This window comes from Callithrix jacchus, chromosome 9 (genome assembly GCF_049354715.1).
Source record: "Callithrix jacchus isolate 240 chromosome 9, calJac240_pri, whole genome shotgun sequence".
NCBI classification, from domain to species: Eukaryota; Metazoa; Chordata; class Mammalia; order Primates; family Cebidae; genus Callithrix; species Callithrix jacchus.
Genome location: NC_133510.1, coordinates 103,822,378 through 103,835,369, shown reverse-complemented (window position 1 = coordinate 103,835,369; position 12,992 = coordinate 103,822,378). Strand labels below are relative to the sequence as shown.

The 12,992-nt window shown below is 41.8% G+C and overlaps 1 protein-coding gene across 4 annotated transcripts in view; it reads right to left on the bottom strand.

The window, feature by feature from the left end:
• Positions 1-12,340, bottom strand: part of ANO4 (anoctamin 4) — a 423,664-nt gene extending 411,324 nt beyond the window's left edge. For all 4 annotated transcript variants that reach the window (XM_009004454.5, XM_009004455.5, XM_054238771.2 and 1 more), the window contains exon 1: positions 12,051-12,340. In XM_009004454.5, coding sequence (XP_009002702.5) covers positions 12,051-12,165 — 115 coding nt within the window. In that variant the 5' untranslated portion in view covers positions 12,166-12,340. The remainder of the gene's footprint in view (positions 1-12,050) is intronic.
• Positions 12,341-12,992: the final 652 nt, after the last annotated feature.

Here is a 12,992-nt window from a genome sequence, read left to right as displayed (position 1 = left end):
AATTAGTGTTAGCTTCAACCAACATGTTCAGTTAGTGTTAGCTTTTTTTTTTTTGACAGAATTTTGCTCTTGTCACCTAGGCTGGAGTGCAATGGTGCAATCTTGGCTCACTGCAACCTTCAGCTATATTTTTATTTCATACTTATAAAAAACAATGATATCCATAAGATGAATCCATATAGCAAAGAAAATTAATAAAAGTAGATCTACACAAAATATTATGAATGGGTGTCACAAGCAAAATATGGAAAGAAGCAACCTAAAAATAATATATGTGATTTTACTTATAAAAACTTCAACAACACACACCACTAAATTATGCTGTTTATTAATGCATAATGGATGGTAAAACTGTAAGAAAAAGCAACAAAATAATTAGCAAACAATTATTTTTATTGTTTTATTATTTGCAAAATAATAGCAAAAATAAAAAGCAACCAAATAATTAGCCAAAAAAATTATTATTTGCAAAATAATTAGCAAGAATAAAAAGCAACAAAATAATTAGCAAAAAGTCAGCATGGTGGTTCCATTGGTGGGAAGAAGTGAGTTTGCATTATGAAAGAGCATGAGGCGGGGGTGGATTCAGTGATGCTGGAAGTGTTCTATTTCTTAACCAAGGTGGTGGCTACACAATATTCATTTCATAATTATATATTAAACATTTTTCTTCTCACTTGTCTACATCTATATCATAGTTCACTGTAACTTTTTTAAAGGTGCAGATATTATGGCAGGACAAACCTAGAACACAAATTCTATAAAGGTATCTAGGAAAAAGAAAAAGCGGTGGAATTAGACACCATCAGTTACTGAGCACCCACTCTTTGTCAGGCACTATGCTGAACATTTATAATTTAATTTATATCCATTATTTAAGCTTCAAAACAACTCTTTTAAGGTAAGTATGATTATCCTATTATACAGATAAGGAATTAGAGGCTCAAAAAAATTAACTTGCCCAGAGTCACACCCACAGGAAGTCACAAAGCTGGAATCAGAATCCAAGTTTCTCTTACAATAGAAAAGCAATTGAGAAAAGAGGCAAAGACAGAAGTAGGACAGATTAGTATCACAAGCTGGGTTAAACAGGTTCCTCCTGTATCTGGTGTTACATCTTTGACAGTCAGTTATCTAATATGCTAGGCATTGGGACTCCATAGGAAACAGATCTACTCTGTTTTCAGAAGACTGCTTAGCAAAAAAAGTGTGGACAAAATTAAAACACATTGTATTTGTCTCCAATTATTTGGAGGCATAATCATAAACAATACAATCTTATAACAAAAGAAAATCGGGCCCATGTCAGCACTCAAACTATCTTACCTTTCATCCTAACCATTGTGAAAAAGAAAGCACAGTGCCTATTTATGCCTTTCCACTGAATGTGGAATTGTTGTAAATATGTAAGCAACTTTACTGTGGATATAAAATAATATTTTTTGTTTGTTTGTTCTGAGATGGAGTCTGTCGCCTGGGTTGGAGTGCAGTGGTGCGATCTCAGCTCACTGAAACCTCCACCTCCTGGGTTCAAGTGATTCTCCTGCCTCAGCCTCCTGAGTAGCTGGGACTATAGGCATGCACCACCATGCCTGGCTCATTTTTGTATTTTTAGTAGAGACAGGGTTTCACCATGTTAGCCAGGTTGGTTTTGATCTCCTGACCTTGTGATCCGCCCACCTCAGCCTCACAAAGTGCTGGGATTACAGGCGTGAGCCACCTCACCTGGCCAAAATAATAATTTTAATGTCTAATGCAGGATGGTTTAAAAAAGCATAAAAGTAAAATACTAGAGAGTAATAGTATACAAGCCAGGAGCTGGGAACTCAATGTCAAAGTATTGTTCAGAGGAGAGGTTAACATATTAAATTTAGAGTTCATTAAATAAAATTGAATGAATAGGCATAGAATTTGTTAAGTAAGATTGAAGTAAAAGTACAAGGGCAATTATTAAAACAGCAGAAATAGACTAAAGTTTCCAAACCAGTTCGTTGTGTTCAAAGGGATAGGGATGGGGTGGTGTGGTGAGAAACAGCGGGAGAAGGCATTTAACAAAAAAATTCAACTTTAAAAAAGGAAATAAATGAGGGGAAAAAATCACAGAAAAAATACAGAGAAAGTACAAAGTAAAATGGTAGAAATAAGCTCAAATATAGTAGTAATAGCAATACATGTAAATGGTCTAAATTTGCTATTTAAGAGACTATGAGATGGATTTCTAAAAAAAAATAAATAAAAACTAAATGCTATTTGTAAGAGAAACATCTAAAACATAAGGACACCAATATTGAAAGTAAAATATTTATAAAGATGAAGCAAACAAATACTAACCAAAATAAAGCCAGGGTACCTATATTAGTCTTTATTGAAAAAGGCTTTAAGACAAAGAGCATTATTAAGGATAAAGATGGCGAGTAATAACAATAAAAGGTTCAAAGTTCAATTCTCCAAGAAGATATAAGCAAATGTTAAACCTATATGGCCAGAATAAAATAATCTGAAACCTATGAAGCAAAAATTAACAGAACTACAGGGAGTGACATACAAACCTACCATCAGAAGAATAATTTTAACATACTTAATAACTGATTGCTTAAGCAAGCAAAACTTTAGTTAAAACACTGAAATTTTGAACAGTACAATTAATCTCAATTTAATGGACAGTTACTGAATACTTCACCTGACAGTCAGAGAATATACATTCTTCTTAAGCCCATGGTGAAGTATTACAAAACTTGACCGTACATTAGACCATAAAACAAATCTCAACAATTAAAAAATAAATCAATATCATTAGCAGCAATGTTTTCAACCTTAATCTATGATGATAAAAATCAGAGTAGAAGTCCTTTTTAGAGAATGGGAGGTATTACACATTATTATCTGTGCACTTTTCTGTGTGTGCATGTATAAATTACTGACTTTTTCCAAGTTTTTTAATGTTGCACTATTTTTCAAACAAAATAGAGAATATAGCAGATTTATATCAAGCAAAACACAATAAAATGTCTAAATTAGAAGAATAAAATTCCAAGTCTAGTTCCTTTAACCAGGGCCACTTTATACAGTTCACATGCATAAGTCATGGTAACATTCACTATATAAGCACTAACTATTGTTCTCTACCACTCTGCTCCTCTGAGTGCAGTCTCTGGAACAGCAGCAGCCACACCACCTGAGAGTCCATTAGAAGTGCAGAATTTGGCCGGGTGCGGTGGCACACGCCTGTAATCCCAGCACTTTGGGAGGCCAAAGCGGGAGGATCACAAGGTCAAGAGATTGAGACCATCCTGGCCAACATGGTGAAACTCCGTCTCTACCAAAAATACAAAAATTAGCTGGGCATGGTGGCATGTGCCTGTAGTCCCAGCTACACAGAAGGCTGTGGCAGGAAAACTGCTTGAACCCTGGAGGCGGAGGTTACAGTGAGCCGAGACTGCAACACTGCACTCCAGTCTGGTGACAGAGTGAGACACTGTCTCCAAAAAAAAAACAAAAAAAGAAAAGAAAGAAGAAAAAAAGAAATGCAGAATTCCAGGCTTGCCCTGGAGCTACTAAATCAGTATTTTCATTTTAACAAGATGCTCAAATGATTTGCAGTCTCATTAAACTGAAAGCATTGATCTACAGCTTAACTTTGAGGTCCATAAGCAAAACCCTCAAAGCCTTAGGAATCAGCCAAAGACTTTTAAAGGACCTGTGTGATCTGTCCTGTGCTAGGAATCGGATAATTAAGAGTGTGATCAGGAAGGGAGAAACAGAAGAAATCTATTAGTTCAGAGTACGCAAAGACTGAAGCTAGGGAGTGAAATAACAACCATCATGTGATTCAAAAAGCTTCTTTTTAAGAAAGACCTGCCCCAAGGCAGAAAGGACATAAAAACAAAAAGAAAGGAAATACTTTTTAATTGAAGTTTAACACAAATACAGTAAAATGTCCAAATCCCAAGTGTGCAACTCAATGAAAATTATCAAATGAACATATCACATAGCTACCATGAGGAGAGGTCCATCTCCAAGTAATTTCAGGTGAGAGGACATTGCTTAAAAGAATTACCCAAGAATCATAAGAACAGGAAATGCTGAGTGGTTTTCACATCAACAGGTAAATGGCAAGTTAGACTGGCAACCAAAACTAGGCTGGGTTCTGAGGGGTGACGACTCAGATTGCTAGAAATACAAGAATGATGGGCTCCTACCCTTGCTTTTCTCAGATTGCTAGAAATACAATTATGATGGGCTCCTACCCTTTCATTGAGGCTGTGGCATCTGGAGGATTAAGTCATTTGCTCTTACTCACACAACTAGAAAGTGGAAGAACCAGAACTGATATCCTAACATGGGTCTAGCCCAAGAAGTCAGTAACATTTACTGAAGCAATTGTTTTAAGTTATTCATCTTCATGTCATCCACTTCACTCTGATTTGGGAAAATTTTGTTAATTCTTACAATTGCTTGATTATTGTTTGTAAACTATGAAGCTCCAAAGTCCTTATTTTAGGCATGGGCCAGGTTGACAGTTAAGATACCAATTTCCCAAACAAAGACACAGGGACTAGAAGCTGAGGTAAAGCCTTTTTCTGGAATCCACAATCCACAATCCACAATCCACACAGCCTGAGAAAACAAACACCTCACTCACAAGAAAGTAAGGAGAAATTTTACAAAGAAAAGGTTTTCATTAAACCTTTCGAAACACATTACAAGTCTGCTTATATACGCAGACAGATGAAACCCAAAAACTTACCAAACTGAATGATGCAAAACGATTGACTTTGCAAAAATATTTCCCATCTGATCCTGTTAATAACTACCTACACTGGCACACTAGAAATATCATCTAATTTACAAAATACATGTTTATTGTATAGAGTGAGTTACAACTACTTACTGCATCTTTTTTTAAAGAACTCTAAATTGTTTATAAAAGGTTCTAGAGAACCGATTAGTAAGAAAAACATGTAGTTTACTTATGTATGTACATGTATACATTTGTGTTCCTCAGAAATACCAATGTGTTGATTTAGTTCATGTTTGCTGTGTATTTTATAGGTTTATGAAAAAGTTAATATTCAAGACCTATTCTTTCCTCCTAGCTGGGTAATCTCTATCTCCTCACCTGACCTCCTGGGTCTGGACTTTCTTTTTATTGTGACTGAAATTCAGTCATTCAAAAAACATATAGCAGACACAGGACAGTCTCAGGTAGAAAGTGGTAGCTAGGGAAGTCTCTCCCTAAGGTGCTGAAAAATCAATCAGAGGATATAAAGTGTGTTTCCACTGGAAAGAGCTTTTCCTATACAAACAGATCTCTTTATTACTGTGATAAAATAAAGACAGTATTGCTGTTTTCATAACATTTTTTCATTTGCTGTATTATGTGCCACTTCACTAGAAGACAAGCAGGACAGATACTAGTTGAAGCAGTAATAGTTCTAGCAGTATCCTCCTCTGCAACCTGCGTCAGACCTGAGTGAGACCCAGACTCCCAGAGGACAAGGCCATCTCTTATTCATCTTGCATCCACAGACCGTGCCCTCGGCCTAATGCATAGAAGGCACAAGAAGTGTTTGCCAAAGCCTACAGTAAGCTTTCAGATACTTGAATCACTTTTCCTGCATTTTAAATACTGTGTCTGGTGCTCATTATTCCGGCTTCCCTTTGATTCTACTTCTAGCAGCAGGCACTGTGACAAGAGCCCTTTCGTGAACCCTAATTAGAGAAAAGCCTTTCCTTTCCTACTTACACCTACTTGATTCAGTGTTGAAAATCTTATCTTCTATTTTCATTATCATTAGGAGGTAAACATTCATGCCTTAATATTACACCCTAAGATTCATGAGACACGCAGTTTTTGTTTTTGCTTCCTGAACCTATGACAGTACCTGACACACAGTAAGCACTCACAAAGCCTAGGTTAAATTGTTTGGTCTAGAAACTTCCTTGGGAGCTGTGGACTGTGTGTCTTAGGACTATATTCTAGTAGAAGAGTCCACATTGCTATTTGTTGTGAGCTGAACGTGTCCTCACAAAATTCATATGTTAAGGCCCTAACTAACCCCAGTGTGCTGGTATTTGGGGATGGGGCATTTGGGACATCATTGGGGTTAGATTTGTTCATGAGGACGGGACCCTGGTGATGGGATTAGTTCCCTTATAGGAGACAGAGAGATCCCACCCTGTCCCTGAGCATGCATCAAGGAAAGGCCATGTGAGCAAGCAGCAAGAGGTGACTATCTACAAGCCAGGAAACAGCCCTCACCACACATTAAATCTGTCACCACCCTGATCATGTACATCCAACCTCCAGAACTATGAGAAACAAACGTCTGTTGTTTAAGCCACCCAGACTCTGGAATTTTGTTAAATAACAGCCTCGAGCAGATTATGATGCTATCACAAAAAACATAACATTTTAAAGGAAAAAATTAAAATGCTGCTTCTCAGAATAAAAAATAAGTTGACTTAACTTTACCCCACAAAGAAATTTACAAAATATGAAGGGCTGAAGGTCAAAGAATAATCTGTACACACTTTGCTACAGCTTCTTAATCAAAAGGATCCTAATCAATGTTGACCACGAGTGTCTTGGCTGCGAAACGACAAGCATGTCATGTGGTATAGGGCAAAAACAAGAGAAGTCACCAAAGAGCTCCTTGGATCTATCTAGTAGCCGAAGCATTAGTCCCAGTCAGCTAGCATGCATCTGGTCTCACCATGTGGTCTGGACGCTTTTCTTCTTTTGTCTTTTCTGAAGGGTAAAAGTTATTTTGCTTATTATTTGCAATAGGAAAAAGGAGTTTTTAAAACTTGTGCATGGTGTACTGCCCCCTGCTATACTGCATTCAGTCCCTCAGTCAGTCACACAGCCAAGTACTGGTCACCTACTATGTCTCAGGTGCTGTGCAAGGCACCAGGAACACACATAAAATACCTGGTCCTTGCCCTCTGAGTTTTACAACCCACAGTGGGGAGTACTCATTGTAATACAAAATGAGAACCTGCTATGGAAAGGACTTACCCTAAGAAGTCCCAGGAGAAGCACCAAGTCAGATAGAGAATGTCAAGGGGAAAGGAGAGGGGGACTTGTAAAGAAGGAGGGAGTTTATTCAGAGCATGCATCAAGGTCCAGAAACCTCCCATCAAACCACCTCCTTCCAAAAGGGTGGGATACTAGGTCAAGGGCAACAAGAGAGAAGGGCAGGAGGTTCAATTTCGACCCCTATACAGAGGAGAGCCATTGAAGAATTTTAAACAGGGAACAACAGGATCAGATTTGCAAGAGTAATCCAAAGGAGCCAGGACTAGAGGCAGAGGAACCAGTTGCGAGGCTGCTATTGCAGCCAAAGTGGGCAATAAAGGTGGCCTGGACTAGCATAAGAGCAGTGGGCAGGGCAAGGAGAAAGCAAAGTTGAAGGTGTTAAGGAAAAAGGACCAACAGGAGTTGGTAATTGACAGTATACTGGCTAGGAGACGGAATTATTGGTAATACCTAATGCTTACTGAGTACTCACTATGTACTGCTCCTGCGCACTTGCCAGTACTATTGCATTTAAACTTCATAGTAACCCATTTTTCAGATGAGAAAACTGAGGCATAGGAGGTGGATTAATTTACTCAAGGTCAGACCAGGTATGGTGGCTCACACCTGTAATCCTAGCAGAAATTTGAGAGGCAGAGGTGGGAGGATCACTTGAGTCCAGGAATTCAAGACCAGCCTAGACAACATATCAAGATCCTGTCTCTACTTAAAAAAAAAAAATTAAAAATTAGCCTGGCATGGTAGCCCATACCTGTGGGCTACTCTGGAGGCTGATGAAGGAAGATCGCTTGAGTCTGGGAGGTTGAGGCTGCAATGAGCCATGCCATTGCACTCCAGCCTGGGTAACAGAGCAAGACCTTGTCTCAAAAGAACATAAAATGTACTCAAGGTCATTGTTAGTATATGCTGGTAAAGGAGGACTCCACAATGACTCCCAGGATTCCAGGGTACTGGGCAGAGCATGCTGGCCCCTTTCAACCTCTAGCCACTCTCTCAGATGTCATGTTCCACCTACCAGCACATGCTACTAGCAGCTGCCTTCACACCCCTGACATTTCTCCCCTTTATCTTTGTTCATGTTGTTGTTGCTCCCTGGAATGAGCTCCTTCTCACATTTGGCCTTCTCCCAATCTCCTCCTCCAGGAAACTGTTCTGGCCCATCCCTCACCCTACCCAGCCCTTCCCCTACAACACTGCCTTATAATTCTCTGTTTAGGAGTCTGTTCTCTCCAACTGACTGTCATCTGTGAGAGAAATAGTGGGAGATCTTATTTGTTCTGGTAACCCTAGGTTCAGGCTAGAACCTAGCGTATAGTTGGAGTTCAGTAGTTGGAGATATTCTACAGGAAATAGGGACAGGAAAGGAAGATGGGGGTTGTTTTGGACACATTGAGTTTGTGGTGCTAACACAAAGAGAGAAGAGCATACAGGTAGTCTAGCAGACAGCTAACTATACAAACATAACACATGCAAGAAAGAAGTTCTGAGTTGGTGACTTCTATGTAGCAGTCACCTGAATAAAGATGAAGTCATGGAGAAGAAATGATGTCCTAGGCTCTCGTGTCTTTTTGCCCCATTTGATTCCCACATTCCACAGTTAGGCTTAGCTCTTATTACACTCCCTAAGTTCCTTAACTTATCTGTGCCTCAATTTCTTCAAATGAATACAGGGCTGACTTTGGATCAGTTTCTTAAAGGTTGTTGTGAAGATTAACTGAGCTAATTCACATAAAGTGCCATGATTATTATCTTCATGTCCAGGCACACCCCACACTTCTACTTACAACTCTGAAAACTTTGTTGCTCCAGTTTACAGGTCTCCCACTAAGAGACAGACTCCGCATATGGGGCCACTGTTTAACATCTGGGAGGTATCTAATTAATGTCATCAAAATGGTTGAGAGTGAAATTATTTAAAAGGTCAATAGAACCCAGGCAAACATCAGCAGTAGCAGAGAGTCCACGCACAAAAAATCAAAACGTAGGAGGAAAATGAGGGGAGAGGAGTTATATAACAACACCAGCTCAGACTGCCCCATCTTCCTGTCTTTTACTTGCTCTCTCTGCTTTAGCCACAGTGATCTTCTAGCTAGCCTTGAATATGACAAGCTCATTCCTGTCTCAGAGCCTTTGCACTTACTGCTCACTTTGCCAAGAATCCTCTTTTACCATATAATGGAATGCCTCATTCCTTTTCTTCATTTAGCTCTCTGCTCAAGTATCTCTTTAGAGAGGTCTTCCCTATCTGAAACAGCTATCGCTGTGCTCTATCAGCTCTTTTAGGCCCTAATTTAAGCCTCACCAAGGGCTGACAGGTCCACGCCAGGCCTGCGGGTCTAACCACAATACCCTTCCTGGTTCAGGTGGGGACACAGCCTCTGTGCCTTCTTTCACGTGGCCAGGAACAATTCAAGTCCCAGTCATTTCTCTCTAAAATATATTTGTCTCCCATCCTTAATCTCATGCACATGGTTATATAAAGAGTTAAAAGTGGTGAAGAACTTAAACCATTGAAAGGCAAGAAAAGGAACATCAGTGGTGAGTATAAAGGGTTGAGGCCTTAAAGATCCAGAATTGTAAAAATCATATCATTCATTGAACCTGTTTTTACTGGAGGGCATTACAGTTTTTGATTACCCTAATCTCATTTCTCATTTCTAGAATATGAGCCTAGATGGCAGCCTGAAAGTAAAAATTCAGACTAAAATGAAAAAAGAGCAAGCTCAAAATACAAAAACAGCAGGATCAAAATGCAGAAAGAACAGGATCAGAAATGTGTATTAGCAGGGAAGCTAATGAGAATTACTAGATGCTGCTGCTAATGAAATGCCTACACAAGCCAAATTTCTCTCTCCTCTTATGAACCTAAAACGCATGGTCTACAGTGTAACCATTCCCTCTCCTTGCAGACCCTGTGCTCAAGACAGGAATAAAGCATTTATTAAATTAGTCTATTAAATATAAAAATTGAACCTACAAATTCTAGGCAAAAAGTTTAGATCATCCCCCATCATGATGTCTAAACCCAAATCCAACAGAATTGGCAGGAGACATTTTTTACAAGGAATTCAATTGTCAGAGAGAAGATCTGTGGAGGATTCCAGGGCTGGTCCAACCTCTCATTAGACAATGATCTCAACAGTTTCCAGCGGGTGAAGAATGTATTAAATGTGCTCAGTGTTTTCTTTCCTTAACTTGTTCACTAGGATGAAAACTCTGATGGACTAATTTATTCTGTCATGGTTTACATCACACTGCTACAGATCTAAGAATTAATGTGGATGTTGCGGCCAAGTGTATTCATCATTTTAGGGATGGAAGCAGGAGGAGAATGTGTCAAGCAGAAATTCTAATTGATATCTTTATTTAAATCTGCTTCAGTTCTCTTTAAGGGTCTAATAAAAACCTGTGTAATTCTTAATCACCAAAAACAAAAAAGATCTGCCACCTTTTTCTTTTAATTACTGAAATATACCTCTTTTCAAAGTGATTCCACTTATTCTGACTTATTTACTCCACCTGGGTGTCAATTAAGCTTTTAAAGCTTCTAGAAATGTACAGAACCGATCATTATGTAAACCTATTACTGACAGTATCCATGGGGCAGCATACAAAATCTAAAATGATGTAAAAAAAGAGAAATCAGATCCCTCTGATAGGAAAAGGTGTAAAAATAGCTGTTTTGCCAATGAATATGCCTAAAATGCCATCAGCATATTGAATTATCCCCAGATGGTAACCCAGGAACCACAATGTTGACAGTTAAATGTGCATGCAGGTAAGAACAACTTATACCCCAGCAAAAATGTTCGGGGGGGGGGGCGCAGGTAGGAAGAAAGAAAAATAGACCACTAGACTGAAATTTGTAATCTGCTCACAATTTGTTACGTGTTCCCAGGCATCAATTGCAAACCCTGAGCCACCTGAATGATCCTTTTAAACAATTTAAATCCAGAGAAACAGACTGACCCTGTTAACCTTGATAGAATGAGCAGGAGACATCACTGGCCTAGAGAAAGTAGATTCCACACCAAAGAATACCAATTTCCCTCCTACCCACCCCAGGCATTGAGATGTCCCTGCAGAACATTCCCCATCAATTGCTCGCAGCCTTCCTGTTTAAAATGCCAGATCTAGATCTTATCACAGCAACTGACTGCAAGCAAGAGGAAGGGAGGGAGGTCTACTTGAGTTTCTGCTTCCTATAACCAAGTCTCAGCAGTATTTCTTATAAAGGGCTAAAGAGAATTGCTTTATCCACACAATCAAGAACGTTGATAAGGCTTGCTGGCTTCCCGGGCGCGCTGGGATTTCTAGCTGAGCCCGAAACCGTCACACCGTGATTTTTTCCTTCAGAACCGTGCAATACTATACATGTATATATGTATATATGTACATATCTATTCATATGTATTTAACAAAACAATAGTAAGGGGAACGATGAATGCCTTCCTTTTTCATAAACTTTTATTTCCAAACTGATTTCTTGTTTGCACTAAAAACATGTTACAGTGCATATTATTTTAACTCCACAGCCTCTGTCAGAGAGATGTTCTCATCTCTCATTTACAGACGGAGAAATGCAGGGGCAGAAAAGTTTAACTTGTCCAAGGTCAGTCAGGGACAAGACAAGCGCTGACTAAACGCACATCTCCCAACTCCAAGCCTCACCCAGCAGAAGAGGACTTAACACCCGCGTCCCTTCCCCTGAGTGGTCGGAAGCGAGGGAAATGTTTCTGGAGTCCCGAGGCTCCTAGACCCTCCCGAATTTGAGGCGTTTTACCCGCAGACACCGGGTTCCTGGGTTACCCGCAGCCAGTAACCCGGCGGAGCATCGGCCCCTCAGCCCCAGGTACGCCGCGCGGCCGCGGGCTCCCTCCCTTCCAGACTCTCCCGCAGAGGCGAACCTCGAAGTTTCGCCTGGTGCTCCGACGGCTCCCGGGGCCCCTCCCTTCGGCCCCGCCGCCCGGGAGACCCACGACTGCCCGCCCCCCCCCCCCCCCATTACCGTATGCGGCGAGGGAGGCCATCCTGGCCCGCGTCCTGCCCAGGCTGGCCAGGGTGTCGGCGAGAGCGGCCCCCTGCGCGCCGCGCCCCTGGACGGCCCAGCACGGCGAGTGCATGCGCTTGTCTCCCGCGGCGGCGCCCGAGAGCTCCGCAGCTGAGCACGCCCAGTCAGCGTGCGGCGCTAGCCCCTAGGGCAGCCGGCGCGCGGGAGCCTCCGGCCGGGCGGCGCTGAGAGAGCGGCGGGAGAGAGGACGCAGACCGTCCGCCGCGCTCCGGATCCCCGCGGGGATTGAACCAGCCGCTGAGGGCTCGCGGCCGGGAGAGAGGAGGGGCGACGCTGCCGGTGGGAGGTGCCCGACAGAGGCGCGCCAAGGATTTGGCCCGGCGCCACCGGCGTCGGGCGGGATCCCCGCTGGGTTCAGGCCTAACAGGGTGGCAGGAAAGTTGCGGGAAGGGTCGGGGAGTCCCAGGCGCGCCACAGCCTCTCGGGACTGTCTCCTTTGCCAAGGAAGTTCCACTGGAGAGCGCGCCTGGGGACGCAAGTGGTGGGTCTGGCCGCCCGTGACTCTGGGTGCGATTCCTAGACAAGGGGACAGTCTGGAAAAGAGTTTGCCTGAGAGACCAAAGCCCAGGGGAGAGTGGCAACCTTGTCCTGTGGACGTCTATTAATGAAGTCCGTGACTGCTAAGTACCGAACACTGACCCCAACAGTTCAGACCTGACCCAATACATCGTCTTGTCCAATACAACAACTTGTCACCTCTATTTGCGCTTCTGTCTTCCCACGAGGCGCTCACCGGTGTCTGATTCCGGCCCCGCATCTGATGAGGGCGCGAACTCACACAGATTGAGTGATGAAATGTCCGAGCTGGTCTCGGCCCTCCTTCCCTATTGTGTTGGGTCTCGGTCTGGAATTAGCTGGCTGGGGGAAAAGGAGTGGGAG